Genomic DNA, 20,593 nt, shown 5'->3' with positions numbered 1-20,593 from the left:
CAGACACCCAGCATAGACAATTTAAACCCAAATGGTTGAAGTTTGATAAAATTATAAAAATGGAAAACAGAGTCGTATATTGGAACGTTAGGGTAACCTTAACTATAGGCATCACTTATAATATCCAGTCAGTGACTTTGATATAGAGCACCTTCCAAACATTCAAAATACAAAATAAACACATTCTTCTGCTGCAAAAAATACCCACTGCCACAAGGGATTATGATGTGCATGCTCAAAATGAATTCCAGCATCTAGCAAAAGTGCTGGAATTATCTTTAACCAAAGGAGAGAGGAAAAGACAATTCACTGATGTCTCATTTTGTTTTTTTAATGATTTAAGTGTCACAAAAACTCTCTGAACAAATGTGAAAAACAGTTATACAAATCCAGGAGCTTCTGAAATATTCATTAATCTATGACTATCTGGGAAGAATTGGCCCCAACCCTTCTTCCCTCCTTACTCATCCACTATAAGATTATCTGCAGTGATCATCTGATCCAATGTCTATTGAATTCAGTGAAAGTCTTTCAGTTTACTTCAATGGGCACTAGATTAGGTTGTACATTTAGATTATTCTAACTTTCTATTAAGCCTTTGCAGCATCAATGCCTTAAACACATACTTTGGGTTAGACCGGTCAGTAGTCCCACTGACTTCAATTTTGGTTTCATTGATCAGGATGGATTTATTGGTAACAAAATGTAGTTTCCCCAATAGTAAAAACAGCGGAACTCTCACATATAGTCCCTACTGTTTTTTTGGAATGATTATTTGAAAGGCTGATGTGATGCAGGATGCAAAGTTTAAATGATAAAAGATGTGCAAATTAAATGTATATTTATAACTGGTTCATTTAATTTGACTATCACAGTATCAGTTCAGTGACTAAAATGTAAAAGGACTGAAAGCATATTCCTTACAAAGGACAATCCTGTTGGGTGCTTAATATTTAATTATCTGCTTCTCTAGGTATTCGATAAGTCCCAGGAAAAGTGATCTATTGGGTATATTGATCTCACAACATGGAAAATACGTTCAGAGTTCGTTGTGTTGAAGACCTCTTGAGAGTCTACTTGATAAGTCTTGTAGGTGCTTCTTTACCTAAAAGGGCAAAAAGATATTCACTAAGTGATCAGGAAATGCTGTTACATATTGACATTTTACCATTGGTGTATACGGCACTTGACAGACCTGTAGAAGGACCAGGTCATTCCCCGATGACTGAGAATTTTAAGGCCCAATTGAATGAGACTATTCCCGAAAGCCAAACCTATTACCCAGTCATAGCAATTGTGAACTTCTTTGATATTTAGAATCAGGATTTCCTGATATGACAAGAAGGATGGTGTTGTGGTTAAGGCGTTGGACTGGGACTCAGGCTTCCATGCCCAGCTCTCCTACAGGCTTCTTGTGTGTAACCCTGGACAAAGATGCCTCAGTTAAAATGGGAACAATACTAATTTCCTCTTCTCACCTTTTGTTTTGTCTATTCAGATTGTAAATCCTGCAGGACTGAGACTGTCCCTTACTATGTGTTTGAACAGTGCCCAGCACAATGGTACCCCAATAGCAAATGGGATCTGCCCCAGGATGTACCTGCCCTATAGCACCCCCTTCTGGCCAAGTGTGGCACTATAAATGCTGTTTGCCTGGATTTCCCCTAATATCATCAATAAGTTCACTAACACTACATAAGGAACAATGCTCATTCTGAGGGGTCTAGTTTATTAATCAAAGACCCAATGAAAATACAAGCAAGTCTTCACCCCAGCATCTTAGCTGGGAGACAGAGTCAGTCTTAGTTTATCCATTCCCACCCAGCTGCAGCAGGGTTCTCTTGGCTTGCATCCCCCTACCCTGGAGTCATGCCTATTATCATTAACTGGGAAGAATCCTTCTCCGGAGCCAGAGGCCTGTAGAGATTGGTCAGCTGCAGCTCCTCTGGGGCAGCATATAGTTCCTGACAGACCAGGCGGGCTTCCTGCCACAGTTTGAAGGAGCACAGCTTCCAGGCCTCTTGCTCCAGGCCTCTCCTGCGAGCTCCTCTCCCCAGGAGCTTCCTGTTTCTGAGAACCACTCCAGCTGAGCCCTGGTAATGCATTATCAGACTCATTAGCTAATTAGCTGCCAACCAGCCACCATGGGATTTAATTACTTCCACCTGGGCCTGAGTTGGCTCCTTCTTCTTTACAAGAACCTGTCTCAGGTGGGCTGGTCCCTGACTCCCCTTAAAGGGCCGGCTCCCATGATAGGGCCTCAAATCACTATTGTAATACAAATGATGACTAATAATGAATATGTCAATAGCATGGATAATAAGCACAGGAAAATCCAAATTCCCTCTAGCAGAGTTAAACCTACACTGGGGGCATATAGAAACTTCACAACACATCGTATTTGTACAGACCTTGTATCCCAATTCTTTAGTCTTTTCTTCTAGCATGACGTATTTCTCTTTGTTTCTGCTCAGATGATCTTTATCGCCCGTTCCCTCCACATGCTTCAGTTTCTGATGGGAAATCTCTAACTGTTTTTGGTAATGATGATGTTTTTCAATTTTTGCTTCAAAGTGTTTCAGCTCCTCCTAGAACAATGAATACACATTTCAGGCTAAATGCGGTCTTCTTTCCAAGGTTTCCTCCCTCTCTTTCCCTGCAGCACATTCCTAATGCTATTTTAATGAGCGTCACACACTGAAAGCCCTTCCAGCTCTCTGCTTCTTAAGAACGCTGGGGTAATGGAGCATCATAACTATCCAGAAATTCAGCTTTGAAGGAAAGCATCCAAACATCAATCTACTGCACAAGCTTCATAGAGGCCATTAATGTCTGAGAGGCGCAATGATACTATGGTGACAAGCACCATGGAAAAGCCTAGAAATTTCTACAATGCGTTTTTTGCATTCTTACAATTCTTACAGAGGTCACTTTTCAATATCAGGCCCTTAATGCTCAGAATTAGCTCTTTTCTGATTGGCAGCCCAGCCATCCCCTGATTTGCTGTATTGTTTTACCACAAGCTGTGATGTGCCTGGAATAGAACAAAGTGACAACCTCTTCGACTAGTGCTGAAAGGGGCCAGGTTGACATCAGTGACATCTCGGATTTATCCACAGAGAAGATCTCATGTATACTGTGGCAGAGGCAGCAAAAATGCAAGCTTCCCTCAACACCCAGTTAGGCTCTTGTTGGACCACTGTTCGAGAGGAACTTTAGTCTCCATGAACTTTCGGGGCTGGCCCTCACTACCAACAATACCAACTGTTGTGCCAATTATGGTGATGGTTCCCTCTGCGATGTAACACCTGCGCACAAAGAACCGGACTGAAATCCACCTCACTTATTTCACGTAGGGCATGTCTACACTGCAGTTAGGAGTGAGCCTGCCAGTCTGGCTAGACAGACCTGTGCTAGCATGCTAAAACTAACTGTGTGGATGTTGCGGCATTGGCGGAAGCCCAGGCTAGCCACTCAAGCTGGGACCAACCTTACCCCCAAGTGCGGGTGGCAAGCCCAAGCCTCGGCTGCTGCTGCAGCATCCACACTGATATTTTTAGCATGCTGGTGTGAGCCCCACTAACACAAGTTTGTCTACCAGGGCTGGGATGCTTGCTCCCAGCTGTACTGTAGACAAACCCTTACACAATGTTTGACACTAGTTTGACTCGAGTCTAGCTTGGCAGAGTTTTCACTCTGAGCTGGTGGGAAAACAAAACAAACAAACAAAAATTTGCCAGTCTAATGGGTCTCCTCCAGCTTTAGAAGCAAAGGTCTCGTTTTCCTCTCAACAGTTCGACTGCAGAGGGAAAGGATTAGCCTGTTAACATTCTATTCTGTTTTACACACTACGTGCCACTATATTTTAGCACTGGGTTAGCCTGCAGTTGCTAATCTGGTCAAGCTATTTTCCTTGGATGATGTGCCAACGCAGCACCTTTCCTTATAAAACATTGTGCGGTTTGCTTTACAGGAGATCAGCCAAAATAACAAACACGAAGGCCTGACCTTAGCGTTATTTGAATACTCAAGAGCTAAGAATTTCAGCAAATTTCTACCTTTAACTCTCTTCTTCCCACATTATAAGTCAGTGAAGTGCACCCTGTAATCCTTACCTTCCTCTTTCTAGGACGATACCCCAGCATGTGCTGTGTTGCTGACAGCAGCAGATCTCAGCACTGGTGCATGGCATTTCCCTAAAGGAAGGTTTCTGCCCAAACGTTCAGTCTGTTTCTAAACTGTTTCATATTCTTATTTTAGATCCTACTGGTGGAAAAACGGGAGTTTTCCTTATTCCAGGGACAGATGCCATGGGCCTGATCTACCTCTCCCACTGTTGTGTATGCCTGATCCACAGCTCAGAGGTCAATGTAATTAAAACATGTTTAACTGAGTGTGGAAATCAGACTCCATGTTTCTAAGGAAGAATGGTCATGTGGGCTGGACGGTGACTCTGGAGATCTAGGTTCAATTACAGGCTCTGCCAGATTTTGCACATGACTTTAGGCAGGTAGTTTAATCTCTCTGTGCCTTACTTACTCATCTGTAAAGTGGGCACAGTAATACTTCCCAGGGGAGTTATGATGGGGACCTTATAAATACACAGATAAAAATTCAGAAGCAGACTTGAGGGCACAGCTCCCCCAGCCACGAATGCAAGATATTGCTGTCCCCAAGCAGTCAGGGAAACAGGACAAGCAGGCATGGTATAAACTAAATAGAGATATTTTTAATTTCATCATTAAAAAAGCCAAAAAATGCAAGCACGAACACCACAGTAATTCATTTCTCAAAAAAGGCATTCACACTAAACAGGATCGCTGTGCCTCTCTGGGTTAGCTGTGCACTGCTCCTCCCCATGAAATGACCAAAAAGTAACCCTCCCACAAGGGGCAAAATAACAGCCTGGTGGGGAAGTTAGCTAGCTGGTGTTTCTTGGTTTTAGTTTCCATCCTTTCCATTATTTCCCAAAGCATTAATTACAATTGGGGATTAGAAGATGATGACTGGAGAGGTGATCTGTTTGCACAAAATAAGGGCCCACTGTTATCAACAGTTAGGTGCACGCGTAACTTTACTCCTATGAGGTTCCACGACAGACCATGGAGCTACTCACATAAGTAAAGTTACACATATGCTTCAGTGTTTGCAAGATTGGGTCCCAAGTTTGTCTCTTGATCATGGTGAGTGAAGAATAACAGGAGGGGAAAGGGTGCATTACCACATCCTGAACGTAGTGTACATAGCGTTTCTTAATGTTGAAGAGAAAACCCTTATCTAAATTCTATCTTACCCGAAATGATTCGAGTTCTTTCTCAGTAAAGTTGGCTGATTTGGCCATGTCCCATAAGTCAATCACTCTGGGTTCGTCAAATTCTAAACCAACAGACACAAAACATAATTATTTTAATGTTTAAGTTGTTAATATTTGATACCATGTTAACATGATTAATTAACAGCAACACCCACATGGCTTTACATGAGAAACGCGCACACACCGGCACTGCATTACTGAGCAGGTCTACCTAGATGGAGGACAAATCCTAATATTTTACTTAGATGTTTAGTATGGTAGATATGGGACATTTAAAAAACAAAACCAAAAGGAGACACACACACACCTTGTTTATGGTCTCCATTACCCTCTCTGCCTTCATGGTAAACGAAATGAAATCCCAGCTGATTTCTGTTGGATGGGCTTGGAAGACAGGAGTGTCCCCCATCCTATTCCCTGCATTTAACCCTCCCCGGGTATCCAGAAATGGTGATGGTTTCCCCTAATGATTATTAGGATTTATTTTTTGTATTGTAATAACGCCTAGAGGGTCCAATCAGAAAACATCCTTCCCCATAAGGGGAAGTTCCAGTGGCAGCATGGCATTACAGGAGCCATGCTGCAGAAAAGCTCTGAGTAGCCAAAAGGGAATGAGTACCCACAGGGTCTCTGCAGAGTTGGCCCTGAGACCCCATAGATCTCTGAGAAACATGCAGATTTGGAGAGAATCAGAGGCAAACCTCCTGGTCATTTTCAGGGACAATGGTTTGTTCCACTTTCCCACTCAACCAAAAGGCACAAGGAATGGAAGCATCATGAGAACCTGTTTCCTGTCCTATATGAAGGGTCTCTGTAGACCAGGTGTTCTCAACCTTTTTCTTTCTGAGCCCCCTCCAACACGCTATAAAAAGTCCACGGCCCACCTGTGCCACAATAACTGGTTTTCTGCATATAAAAGCCAGGGAGGTGTTAGGGGGTAGCAAGCAGGGCAATTGCCTGGGGTCTCATGCCACAAGGGCCCCTGAGAAGCTAAGTTGCTCATCCTTGGCTTCAGCCCCGGGTGGCAGAGCTCAGGGCCCTAGGCTTCAGCCCCATACAGGGGGGCTTTGGCTTTCTGCCGTGGGCCCCAGTGAGTCTAACACTGGCCATGCTTGGTGGACCCCCTGGAACCTTCTCGCGAGCTCCCCCCCAGGAGGCCCTGGACCCCGGGTTGAGAACCACTGCTGTAGATGACAAACAGGGTACTTGGACTGTAAAATCAGCACTTAAACAGAATAGGCTAATGCGTCCCTTTAAATACCCCATGTCTGTTTGTCAGCCCTTTGTACACGGCTCCTTTGGATTATAACTGGTTATTTACCTACTGACTTCTCATAAAACTGATTATAAATGAATGTGAAACAGAGTGAATCATACCACTGGCTGTGTCATATCCCTGGTGGCTGATTTTACGTAAACGATCAAGCCCTTGATTGATGCTTCGCATTTTGTCTTTGAGTTCTGTGTGTTTGCCATGCAAGATTTCCTCTTTGAACTGGTCCTCTTCAGATGGGTTGATCATATTTTTGTGGATTTCTGTTATCAAAATACAAACATTTATTCATAATAGGCCAAATTCCGAGAGGACAGAAGTACCTGCAAATTCCAGCAAGTTGGATGGGAGCAGTTGGTGCTCAGATCTTATCAGCACATGACCCAATAGTAAATTAGCATAAATAGTGCACTTTAATAAAACTGATTTTTAAGAGTGTTTGCTTCTCAATCTACGTGCTTTGGACAGGAGCAGTGCAGAAATATTTTATCATATATAATACATAAATCAGGTCAACAATGTCAATAAGAAGATCCAGAATTCTATTGCCCTATTTCCTGAAAAATCCCTACAGCAGCACAACAGCATTGCCCTAGGGACCAGGAATATGGGCGGAACACTTCTGAGTCCTTGCTAAAAAGGCTGCTGGAATGCCCCAGAGGGGCTGTTAGCAGCCAGGCATAAGTTAGAGCAGCCTCAGGTGGTGTCCTAACCTGTGCCAGGTGTGGCATGCCAGGCAGCAAACTGACCTCTGGTAGCCTTAGCTGGAGGTAGCACAAAGTGGCATAAAGCCCCCTTTGCTCCCATCCTCTTGGGTCCAGCACAGACCTTAGCTGCGAAGAATCTAACTCCTCACTGCTCTAGCCGTAACTCCATCCTTCCTCCTCAGCTAGAACCCAGATCTGATCCCCCCCCCCGCCTGCACATTGGGCGCCTCCACGGACCTATTTTCCACTGGATCAGGGCCCAACTGCTAGAACAGGGGCTCAGCACTTGCTGATATTTTCCCAAAAGCCATAATGAATTTATTTTGCTAAGCTGACAATTTCCTTGCTCACTGAAACACATGCAGGTGTTATAAAACAAAGAACAGCAACGGTTCTTTAGCTATAGAGATTCTTGGCAGAGGATACAGACTTGTGCTCTCTGCAAGTATCTGAATGGCAGCATCTGCAAAGCAATCCTAATAAATATAAACATAACAATCCGTCTTTAGGATTTTAAAGATACTTTAAAACAACTGAGTGATCGGCAGAGAGAGGGCTGCACTGCACTGGAAACATCAGACAAACATTCAGACACCTTCTGTTCTGCTCACAGTCTCTAGCAGGATATTATATTCATGAATCTTTTCTTTGTGATGCTTAAATTCCCGCCACAGCTTATCCAGCTCCTGATCGGAAAACTTCCCAGAGGTCTTGGCCTGAAAGAAATATGAACGAGACAGAAACTATAATCCTTTTTCATTTCCGAGGCCAAGTGATGCTACATACACTCACTTGCCAAATAAAATTCCCTTCACATTTTTAAAAAAAAATGATTAGGTCAAGCTTCCCTTCAAAATCTCTTTGTTTTATGCCTCATTGTGTCTCAATATTAGGGCAGAACATAGACTTGGGCTGAAATCCTGTCCTCACTGAATTCAACCGGAGCTTTACCGTTAACTCTAATGGGGCCAGGATCTCACCAACCAAATATCCAGAGACATGATGAAAATTGTTATTTATTATTATTTGTATTATTGTAGAGCCTAATATCCCTGTCACACACATTCCTTAGGAAGCAATCAGTCAGTTATTGATGTAAGAGACATGAACTGCACACCTGAATGTATAGGATTTGTTTCCACTAGGGATTTAGACTGACACATAAGGAGAACATCTATTCAAGAGCTCTCATTCTATTGGCAAGTAAACACCGTACTGTGTGTCGTGTCCCTGCTCTGCACCAAGCTGTTTCCCATTGTACTAGCTATTCGCAGTTAGAGAGGCACTCGATGTGCTTCCCTGGTAGGGGGATGGATGGTGCTCTGTTTTTCTTCCCACAGGTTAAAAGTGAAATCTTTTGATATTTGTACAGAGCCAGAGGCTCAACTTTTGTTTGGGGAATACTTCCAAGTGATTTTGTTGTTGTTGCCATTTCTCAAAGAAGGGCACTGTCAGGTTCAATTTGATTTTATTAAAAAAACCAACCAAAAACTTCCTTTGCTGTTTTACTTACACCACCGTAGATTGATAAAGCGAAGAATTTAAAAAACAAATCTACTTTTTACTAATTATTTCCTTTTTGCAGGTTCTTCCAGTCTGTTGTTACTGCCCAAACTGGAACAGTTCTTGTTTTCAGGCACTAGCGCGAACTCTGGAAGGTTTCACTCAAAAACACTACAGGGTGGGATTTTCAAGTTAAAAAAATCCCTTATAATTGTTTTTTTAAATAATTCTATGAAATATTTCTAATTAAGTTTAGCCATTTAAACAAAACCCAAGATACACAGCTGTATCCCTGAATGTTCATACAGAGTGAAATCCTGGCCCCTTTAAAGTCATTAGCAAAACTCCCATTGACTTCACTGTCATCAAGATTTCACCCAGATATAGTGGGTGTAACAGGTACAATGGACCAGATCCTCTGAGAAGAGAAGTACCCTCACCACCCAATGATTTTGGTGAAAGGTGAGGGCACTCAACATGTCATAGCACCCGGCACAGTGTTTGGAAACAGAGTTCTAAAGCTTCTCAGTCCAAGTCAGGGGTTTCTAGACAACTTAAACATACACTTGAATGAACATTTACTTCTTACACTGAAATGTCCAGAAAATAAACACACCTTGCTCCATAATTTCTCCAGTCTTGGATCATCTAGCACATCACTTTCTGTGCCATCTTTGATGTAATTGGTATCTACTAGTTGGGCATCTTTCTTTCCATTCATTCCATATTTAGTCATAATTACTGTAAGTGAAAAACAAGAAACATCAGAACCAATAGGAGATGGTTCCCCTTAACCCCCCTGGAACCGCTTTCCTGAGAGTCTGTGGAATCCATGCCCACTCAATGAGGTGTTCTCTCTTCCTCTATTGGTAGCAGGGCCACATATAGAAGTGGATGAGCCAGCTATAGCTTTGGCTAACAGAGCTGGGTCTTTTAAGTCAGGCAGCAGAGGCTCATGCTTTAAGATCCAGAGGTGCCAGGTTCCATCCCCTTGCTGATGACCCACCCAAGAGCATGGCATTACATCTCTGCCCTCTCCTTTGAGTCTCTCCTTAAGACACACATCTACCACGAGGCCCATCAATCCTGGATCTTCCCCGAAGAAAGCTAACAAAAATAAAATACCATACAAACCAGATCAAAGAAAAAGCATGGAACAAGATACTTGCTAAACAGCTCCATTTTCACCTTTTATTTTCCATGAGTCTATACATTAAAAAAAAAGAAAGAGACTATCTTCAAGGTAAGGTGTTTGTCGTCTGAATTGTCTGCAAAGCACCTAGCCCATTTTGTCCACAGAAATGTCAGTTTCACACAGTGCTTTGAAGTTGCAAAGTCACTTTCATTCAGCACACACTGAAATGGGATACAGAAATTCACTCCCCAGTGTGTCCCAGTTAAAAAGACGAAATAGCACTTACAGTAGTTACTATCAAAAGGGCAGCATCTTCCACAGACCTCCCATAGCAATCGTTAGAATAGGAAATAGCTATTAACCATATAGTAGCTAGTGGCAAGTATTGACTTTAATAGCAACCACTGTAAGACATTATTAATATTTTTCCTTCATTGTAAATGAATTTCTGTATGTTTGTTCAGTATGCAACTGATGACCAACTAAGTCATATGATTTCAAAGAGAGCTAAGGAAAACATAACATTCTTATAAACATCCTACTCAATGTCATTCTTTGCTGATCAGTTTGTTGGGAATTTGCAATGGCATTGAACTACTGAGACACCGCTAAGGCATTCAGATTTCTAAGGTTAAAGATTGTTCAGGCTACTAAGGGGCAGACTCCTTTGCTCTGAAGAGCTCATTCCAACTATCCTTAACAGCGATAGCAATTACTGTGTGTGTCCAGACAGAATAGCTAAAATAGTTTATTTGACCTCAAAGCACACTGACTACAAATCTTAAATTACTGTAAAATAAAAGCTTCATGGAATGGAGGATGATTTTGGGGCAGGATGTAACACGTGAATACTACCAATATACCATCAGCACTTCTATACCACCTAGAGAGACCCTCCAAGAGTTTTGCAACATTAATCAATGCTCAACACACTGTTAATTAGGAGTAATTGTGGCACAGTTCCCTATCTGCAAAATAGGGACAGAGTCCGTCCTTGCACAGCTAGTCAGTTGCAAGTCCTGGCCCTCTGTCTTTAAATCTTCACATGATGCACACTATACTCCTCCTGCAAACTCAAATTCTCTGAGTCACCATTACAACCCCTTTAGGAGAAGGGCACTGAGCAGCACCCTCTCCAGAAGCCATCACTGTCCCCAGAACAGCCTGAGGGATAGCCTCAGAGTGAGCATATTGGGGAGGAAGGATGACAAAACTGAGAATTAGGAGGGTCTAACTAAGGCGCTGCAACTGACTCTCCAAGTGACCTCAGGCAAGTCACAGGGCCATATTTTCAGACACTGGCCTCAATTTCTGCAGGTGCAAAATCGAGATGAAGATTTTATACACAATATAATAGCTCAATTTCAGAAGTCAAGAGAACTTCTTTTTTTAAAAAGTGTCTAAAAATAAATGGAATAAATAAAATCATCAACAGGATGAAAAGCAAGTTATCAATGAAGTTGCAATGCTGTTTGATTTTGTTCTGTGCTTTTTCTGAGACAAAGTTTTCAAACCCTAGGTGCCTAAAGCTAGGAATCTCATTCCACTGTAGGAACTGTGCCCAGCCCTGGCAGCTCCCACTGTCTTCAATATGAGTTTTGTGTGCTTATTGCCTCTGAAAGTCAGGCCATTTATTTAATGACCTAAAAATAAATGTTGACACCTAACTTCAGGTACCGAGTGACAATTCTGGCCTCTTCAGCAAAGTTATTCCTTACCATTTAAATTGCGTCTAAGTTTGGCTTCTTTTTCTCCATCTTCATCAAGCCCTTCAGCCTTCAGCTTTTTCCAGCTCAGCTCATCCTTTTCTTGTATTTTGAGGTCACTATGTAGCTCTGCCAATTTTACAGCCGATAGATGAAGCTAATGAGAACAGAAATGCTTTGGTTAGTTGCCTTGTAATAACATGCATGTGCATACACAGCTGCAAAGTTACCTCTGAAGCTAGACTGGCATAGAAAACAATATTTGATATTCCACTGAAATGGGACAGTGTCAGTCAGAGCACAGGGACCTCAATGTGCAAGACACTGTACAAATAAACTCCTTGTATGATGCTCCCATTGGTCCTTAACATCCATATGCTAAAGCTGCCTCTGTTCCTCAGGCCCCCAATCATTTCTGTAACAGCAGCACTGGCCATGCATGGGTAAAAAAAAAGTATCTCCTGCTGGCATTAAGCTTTAAATTAACTCTCTTCAGCTTTGGTTGGGGAGGGAAGGAAAGCAGGTGAACTTTTAATGGGACATTATAATATTAAAAATAAATAAATCCCTATCTGTTACTGATACTGCAGATTATTAAAACAAAGATTTTGAAATATCTAATTTAATTTATTGTTCCTTTAATCTGACCCCATTTCTTCATCTTGGAAAATTAGACAATTTCATTTTCTGGTTTTAATGCACTAAGATTTCTACAGTTATTGAGTTGCAAAATGCTCCAGGGAAATGTTTCTATCCCAACAAAATATGGTTAATATTCAACATAATAATTACGAGCAGCTATGGAAGTTCTCCAGGTACTGCATTAATAGAACATATAGATATTTAAATCAGTAGGTCCAGATAACTCACATCCAAGAGTTTTAAAAGAGCTGGACCATTCATGTTGATTTTCAGTAAATCTTGGAGACCCGGGGAAGTTCCAGAAGGCTGGAAGAAAGCTGATGTTGTGCCAATATTTAAAAGGGTAAACAAGATGAGCTAAGTAATTACAGGCCTGTAATCGATACTGGTCAAGATAATGCAGTGGCTGATATGGGACTCGATTAATAAAGAATTAAAGCATGGTAACGTAATTAATGTAAATCAACATGGGTTTGTGGAAAATAGATCCTGTCAAACTAACGTGATATCATCACTATGCTATTGAACATTTTTATCAGTGACCTGGAAGAAAAAACATAAAATAATCACTGATAAAGTTTTCAGATGACAAACATTGGGGGAGTGATAAATAAATGAGGAGAATAGATCACTGATTCCAAGTGATCTGGATTGCTTGGTACACTGAGCACAAGCAAACAATATGTGTTTTACTATGGCTAAATGTATACCTCTAGGAACAAAGAATGTAGGCCATACTTTGCAGGATAGGGGATTCTATCCTGGAAAGCAGTGACTCTGAAAAAGATTTGGGGATCATGGTGGATAATCAGCTGAACATGAGTTCCCCGTGTGACTCTGTGGCTGAAGAGCTAATGCAATCCTGGGATGTATAAACAGGGGAATCCCGAGTAGGCCGAGAGAGGTTATTTTACCTCTATATTTGGGACTGGTGCGAGCGCTACTGGACTACTGTGGCCCACAATTCATGAAGGATGTTGATAAACTGGAGGGGGTTCAGAGAAGAGCCACAAGAATGATTAAAGGATTAGAAAACCTGCCTTATAGTGACAGACTCAGAGAGCTCAATCTGCTTAGCGGAACAAAGAGAAGGTGAAGGGGTGACTTGATTACAGTTTATAAGTATTTAGATGAGGAACAAATATTTAATCACAGGCTCTTCAATCTAGTAAAGAACACTGTAACATGATCCAATGGCTGGAAGTTAGAGCTAGACAAATTCAGTCTGGAAACAAGTCATACATTCTTAATGGTGAGAGAAATTAACCATTGGAACAATTTACCAAAAATTGTGGTGGATTCTCCATCAATGACCATTTTTAAAATCAATATTGTATGTTTTTATAGAAGATACACTCTAGAAATTCTTTTGGGGAAGTTCTATGGTCTGTGCTGTACAGGAGGTCAGAATAGATGATCACAAAGGTCTTTTCTGGCCTTGGATCTGTGAAAGGATGAGCCATCAAGGCCATAACCATGAAGAAATTAAAAATGTAAGGCTTCTAGAGGAGTGTTTGATTAACTTGAAAATGTTGTTGTATATATTTAACAAAACAAAAAAAACAAAAAAAAACAAAAAAAAAAACCAACCTCACACCCAGGAATAGGAATAATTACTGATGTGCATTGTCACTGAATCCAGGTTGCTATAATAGGAGTCACAGCTTTTGAAATTCCTGATTTCTGTCACTTTAAATTGGAGTAATCAAATAATACACTAGCATTAATTTTTGCATTTACTTAATAGTCCTGGGGGAGAGGGGCATTGTGAAAGAAGGGGATGTGGAAGACAATGGGGAAGTGAGGTCAGAAAAAACCACTTTAGCAGCCTGGCTTTAGCAAGGTCCCATCTGAGTTTTCTACATCATTTTACCTCTGCTAATCTAGCACCCCATCTTTTGGAAAGTTTGGATCCACTTCTGAACTTGGAAGCTTGGATCCATCTGTTATAAAATAACGTAGTGAGTGAAAGTTATTTGCTAACACACTCAGACTAATGGCTATACAATGATAAATGAAAAAGAGATGCACCAAATCTACACTCAGAAACTGGTTTGTTCCACAAAAAGTGAGAAACTATTTCAGAACATCAAGATATCAATCAGTGTTTTTCAGAAATATTCTCTGACTTCTCATTAATGAAATTAAACATATTTTTTAAAAAACAAACAAGCAAATGGCACTGATAAGACACAGAAATTCACTTTGGAGTATACAGGTTAGCTAAGGGTAACTTCAAAGAGGCAGCTCACACCATTTAGGACTGTTCTGAATTGTCTATTTTAATATACCATTAAGTTAGATTCCAACACAGCAAAGCACATTTTTCAATTTAAGCATGAATTGCCCTTTTGAATACAGTGGCACAGAAGGACTACTAACTTGTGTAAGTGCTTTGCTGAATCAGGACCTTAGTTTACTCTAAAACCTAGAGCAGTTAGAAAAACAGCTAAGCCTAAAGGTCTTGATCCTGCAAGATACTGAGCTCTCTGGCCCCGATCCCAGAGTTAAGAACATTGACTTCTATGCCATTCACTTCAATGGGATTATTCACTGGCTTAAATTCAGCAGAGATCTTAAGCGTATGGCCTGTCCCTGTTCAGCAAAGCATGTCAGCACATGCAGTCAGTGAGACTTTAGCCAGTGCTTATACACTTTTTTTGAAGAGGGAGGCACATCACAGCCTAGGTGCTTTGCTGGTTTGACGCCACATTGCTTAGCAGCTCGCTCAATTAGGACTGAACCTTGACAGCTTAGTCATTACTTCAGTCTCATCCTCAGGCTTCTCCACAGCTTCTATACAATTGGCTGCAAAGGTAAAATGGGTGACTGAGTTCCCGCACACTCCACTAATATTTAACCCTACACTGGTGTTGGTTAAGCTTTCTTTCATGCAGAACTAACAGAACACGGAAATACACTAGAAATAATTCACATGCCAAACTGATTTAATTCTCAAGGATTCTCAAAATTGTTGCAATAAAACCTTTAAATATATACTTTGTCATTAGGCATACATTTTCTAGTTAATAAAGGATCAACTGCATTGTCCACAGTTAGATGCCTGATTTATTGTCACTACATATGGCACATGGCTGGTAAACATGTTACAAACTTTAAGCTTAAGGAGAGAAAAAAGTGGAATTTTCAAATGAAGAAGTTTCACAGAAATCAGATATTATTTCAAACACTGAATTTTTCCTGAAAACTTTTTTTTAAAGACTTCCTTTTTAAGTTTTTTTTTTTTTTAAATAAACATGGAAACTTTACATACAATATTTAAACCTGTTTTTTCCTGCAAACAACATACAAACAAACAAACATGTTTGTGGTGTCCATTTTTCATGTCTTGTATTGGCGCTGAGTAACTTTTGATTATCATCTTAGTCACAACAGTGGGTTTTTTCCCAAAATTGTAATGTTCTGTTTCTGAAATATTCCCATTTCAGAACAGAAATCCAATTTAGAACATAATTCAATGGGAAATTCAGAAAAGGATACCTGGAACATTACAAAACATAAGAGGAGGGTAAAGCCTTTCAAATTTGCCAAAACTTCTGTAGAATTCTTTTGCGTAGTCTGTTCTTATATCAGTGTTGGATACTGAAAAGAGAGCAGATAAAACTGGTACTCAAAGCACTGCTCCTATTTGAAGTTCATCTCACACAGGTCCCAGGATGATATCACCTAAAACATTGCAAGGGGTAAGGTGCACATATGTGGAACCTTTGGGTACGTCTATACTTACCCGCTGGTTCGGCGGCAAGCAATCGATCTTCTGGGATCGATTTATCGCATCTTGTCTAGACGCGATAAATCGATCCTGGAAGTGCTCGCCGTCGACGCCGGTAATCCTGCTCCGCGAGAGGAGTAGGCAGAGTCAACGGGGGAGCCTGCCTGCCGCGTGTGGACCCGCGGTAAGTACCTTTAAGTTCGAACTAAGATACTTCAACTTCAGCTACGTTATTCACGTAGTTGAAGTTGCATATCTTAGTTCGAACTGGGGGCTTAGTGTGGACCAGCCCTTACTGACTGTAACACTGGCAAATGGTACCAAGAGTTGAGTGTAGCTAGCAATGAAAGTTGATCAGAAGAGGTTTATAATTAAGCTGTCAAATGCCAAATTATTTGCTCCTTGCCTAATGTTTAATATTGTTAATTGACAACATTGGGAACTATCACCAGAGAATCTGTGAAACATTACAATGTCATAGCAAAGATTGCTAGGCTCAATTGTAATCATTACCCACAGCAGCAAAAGCAAGGCGGTTCTGATTAAAGAATGGAACTCAATAGACTTCACAACACAATATCATGCTAGACTTTGGAACCTATTGTTTCTTAGGATTTAAAGCTCATGATGGGACCATTCAGTAGCAGATGATATTAGACCTATTTGAGCTGCAAAAACAAAAGCACAAAGGGTTCTTTAAGAATTAACTACAGTCAATGGAAAATTTGTCATTAACTTCAGTGGGTGTAGAATATGGGTGGGCAATAATTTTCACGGGGGGGGGCACTTCAGAAATTTTGTTAAGTCGTCACAGGCTGCACATTTCTACTATATTAATGGAGGGGGTGCGGGGTCTGGGAGGGAGTTTGGTGCCGGAGGGGGCTCCGGGCTGGTGCAGGGGATTGGGGTGCAGGAGGCAGTGCAGAGTCTGGGAGGGAGTTTGGGTGCAGGAGGGGGCTCCGGGTTGGGGCAGGGGATTGGGGTGCAGAAGGGGGTGCGAGGTGCAGGCTCTGGCCGGGAGGCGCTTACCACAGGTGGCACAGCAGGGCTCAGGCAGGCTGCCTGCCTGCCGTGGCCCCACGCCGCTCCTGGAAGTGGGTGCAGCCAGCAGCTGCTGGCACATCTCTGCGCACCCCTTGAGGGGAGGGGGACAGTGGGTCTCAGTGCGCTGCTCACCCCCACGAGCACTGCCCCCGCAGCTCCCATTGGTCGGTTTCCTGCCTGGGGTGCACAGAGACGTACCAGCAGCAGCCGGCCGCTTCCGGGAGCGGCGTGGGGCCACAGCAGGCAGGCAGGCTGCCTGAGCCGTGCTGCACCGCGGGACTTTTAGCGGCCCGGACTCAGAGATCGTGAGGGGGCAGAGGAGGCCGGACAGAAACGTTAATCATGGCGGGCCGGACAGAACTGTTCGATGGGCTGGATGCGGCCCACAGGCCATATTTTGCCCAAACCGGTGTAGAATCAGGCCCTCGATAAAGGGAGTCCTTGCACTGAGATCCCTCGGATACGTATTGCAGGTCAAGTAAGTATCAGTTCTAGGGAGAACGGGAGTTAGCCATGGACAGAGAGAGAGAGAGAGAGAGAGAGAGATCAACCTTATTTCTGGGAAATTGAGAGGAACTGGGTTACCACTGAGTAGTGCAGCACTGCTCAGCTGAATTACAACACATGGCTGTGATGCAGTACTGAATTGCAATACCCACCCCGATGCAAAACCACAGAGCTCTTTATTTTCAGCTACTTCTAATAAATGGTCAGAAAGACGACGGTCACCAAAGCTCACAATATAGAGCTCAATGTTGGAAGAAGGCTCATACAAACCTTTCACAGGAAAGCAGCAGTGAAGCTGGTTTGGGATTTCATTACCAGCTTAAAAATCTTAGTGAAGATTTGCTGAAAGGATCATGTAGACTTGCGCAAAAAAAGGACAGGTGAATGGAGATTTTTGGTTAATTTGAACCTGAAAGTAAAATTCAGGTAGTGAGAACTGCTGCTTATTAAAGGCACATTTAGTCTAAACAATGTATTGCCTGGCTAAAGAGGACACCCTGGACCTCTAGCATGTACTATAGCTCAATTCTTTACCTCAGCTCACATTTTAACACCATAGTGTAATATCTGTATAATAATGTGCTACCGAGTTCCTCTAATCAGAAATTCACAAGATATTCCAGTTTTGCAAAACTGATTTTAAGGGACAATCTCAGCATTGTCATGAGTGCTTTCACATCTATATTCTGGTATTCTGTTTTCCCCACCTGTTGGCTTTTCCTAGATAGCACTTCCTCCCTACATGTACAGGTGAGGGGAGAGAGATTTAAGACACCTGCTCTTGCTGTGTGTGCAGAATTTTGGAGGCGAGGCAGTCTTATTTGCCATGCAGGGAGGGCAGAACACTTGGAGTTACAGTGAGGGTAGCAGACTCCTGTGGGCATGAGAAGAGGGCATAGTATCTGAGCCCAGGGCCTGAGGGAGTTCTCTGCCAGAACACAGAAGGGGATCCCAGAGCCCCAGGTACATAATGAGGGCACAATATTGGAATTTATGGTGAGTGTGTAGGTGTTTACTGAAACATGGAGGTTACAGCACTAGGCTAGGACTTAGGAGACCTGAGTTCAAGTCTCTGCCCCACCAGAGACTGCCTGTCTGACGTTGAGAACGGAGGTTAAAGTGACTTGTCCAATCTGAAGAAGAAGAAAAAAAAAAGGGTGGTGGTGGTGGTGGGGGGGAATAATAGCACTTCCCTACCCCATCGGGGTGTTATGAGGGCAAAAACATTTAAATCAGTGGTCCCCAACCTTTCAGTATGGCGGGCACCAAACAACGGAGAAGCGGCGTCATCGAGAAGCGTCGCCGCCGAAATGCTTCTCAGCGGCATTTTGGCGGCTGGTTGTCCAGCGGCCGCGCTCCTCGGCGGCGGGGCGCTCCCTTGTCAGTAGGTGGGCGCACATAAATGCCCCGGCGGGCGCCATGGCGTCCACGGGCACCGTGTTGGGGACCGCTGATTTAAATAGGGTGAGGCGTTCAGATATTATAGTAATGGGGGCCATATAAGTCCCTAAGATAGAGGTGATCTAACATCAAGGCCAAGGGATAGGGAATAGGGATCACCACAGACACATAGGAGTGAGAAGAATGGCATAGCTAGTGGGGGAGGGAATCACTGCAAGTGCCTAAGGGAAGGCCCAACCTGGGAGCTGGAAGGGCAGTGACAGGGATTGCAATTAGCACATAAGGGCAAGTGCAGCTTCAGTCAAGGTCCACTACACACATTTGATAGGCACCTTTTGCACTGGATTGAGGAAGGGGTAGGGCCAGTGCAGGAAGGGGTCACAGACCCGGCAATCAGTCAATCAAACGTGGGCTGGGTCAATGAGGTGCGCTGTAAGCACTGTTGCACCAAAGCTCCTGCTCCCAGATCATAAAAGACCTTCACTTTTTTCCAGATGATGTTACACACTGGATGGGATTGCTTGTTAGTAGAAGCACATATGGGCATTGCCAGATCTCTCCTACAAACTCACTTACAGAATTGCCTGCAGAGGCTGGTGTGTCCCAGGTGAAAATCGTACACAGCTCTCACATAATAAATGAAAGTTCCCGGGGGGGAGGGAGGAGAATGCACAGGGGAGACAGCTTGGGCCTTTATCTGGTACCTAATATCCCACATCACATATTAAGTCAACATCGGGTGCAGTTTGCTCCACTTTTCCGCAATCCCAGAGAAAGACTCAGAGGCAGTGGTACATGTTCATACCACCACCAAATATACTGGGGCCCACCGTACCTTACAATTAAGCTTCTTCCTGAATTTGGGCCAATATTTTTAAAGCTGGGTGCCTAAAGGTAGGCCCCACATCCATATTTAGGCATCTAAATCTCCCGATTGGAAGAAGTGCACCCACAAATCCCACTCAATGGGAGCTGCCGGGGTTCAGCCCCTCTGAAAATCAGACCACTTGTGTTCAGCTTCCTAAAGACGGGGGCAGGGGCCCAGCTTCAGACAGGGAGGTTTGAAAATGCTGCGCTTTGCTGCCAGGCACCGGCATCCTGACCCCAGCGCGCAGGGGATACAGTTGCAAGGAAGCGAATTAGCGACTCACCCGCTGCGCTTTCTCCCAGATCTGGTTCAGCTTCACAACCCTGAACTCCCCGGCCTCCTGGCGCTTCGGGCTGCCGGCTGTAGCAGCCTCATTCACCTCCCTGGAGTATTTGCCCCCCTGCGCCAAGACAACCAGCAGCAGAGAGGAGCTCAGAGCCAGCAGCTCCCAAACGGCAGACATCGTCCCCCCGCCTCCTCTTGCTGCGACAGCTGCTGCAGAGAGTCACCCAAGCAAGCAGCCGGCCTGGATAAGAGGAAAACTACAACCCCCACGCTGCAGTGCTCCAGAATGCACCGTGGTCATTGTAGTTCGCCGTGAAGACAAATGATCCAGCCCCAGGGAATCCTTACAAACCCCTACTACAATACCCAGAATGCATTGCACGCTGGAAAACCAAGGGGGCTGATGGGAGGCTTAAAGAAATCTAGGAAGGGCCTAATTGTTCAACCAGCGCTCTTGTGAGCGAGCTGACAATGC

General features: G+C 43.2%; 1 protein-coding gene across 2 annotated transcripts; it reads right to left on the bottom strand.

Annotated features, from left to right (window-relative positions):
• Positions 1 to 338: 338 nt before the first annotated feature.
• LRPAP1 (LDL receptor related protein associated protein 1) lies at positions 339 to 20,373 on the bottom strand. Of its 2 annotated transcripts, XM_065404963.1 has the most exons (9): positions 20,117 to 20,373; positions 11,651 to 11,795; positions 9,986 to 10,003; positions 9,414 to 9,538; positions 7,890 to 8,010; positions 6,692 to 6,850; positions 5,294 to 5,376; positions 2,412 to 2,588; positions 339 to 1,105 (listed from the first exon to the last, which is right to left on the bottom strand). In XM_065404963.1, the coding sequence occupies exons 1-9, from the start codon at positions 20,294 to 20,296 to the stop codon at positions 1,040 to 1,042; spliced, it is 1,074 nt and encodes a 357-aa protein (XP_065261035.1). In that variant the 5' UTR covers positions 20,297 to 20,373; the 3' UTR covers positions 339 to 1,039. The 2 variants fall into 2 exon arrangements, with proteins under 2 accessions (XP_065261035.1, XP_065261036.1); XM_065404964.1 differs by lacking the exon at positions 9,986 to 10,003.
• Between the last annotated feature and the right edge of the window lie 220 nt (positions 20,374 to 20,593).

Source organism: Emys orbicularis, chromosome 5 (assembly GCF_028017835.1).
Source record: "Emys orbicularis isolate rEmyOrb1 chromosome 5, rEmyOrb1.hap1, whole genome shotgun sequence".
Classification (NCBI taxonomy): Eukaryota; Metazoa; Chordata; order Testudines; family Emydidae; genus Emys; species Emys orbicularis.
Note: the sequence above shows the minus strand (reverse complement) of the source record. Positions and strands in the feature narration are given on the sequence as shown.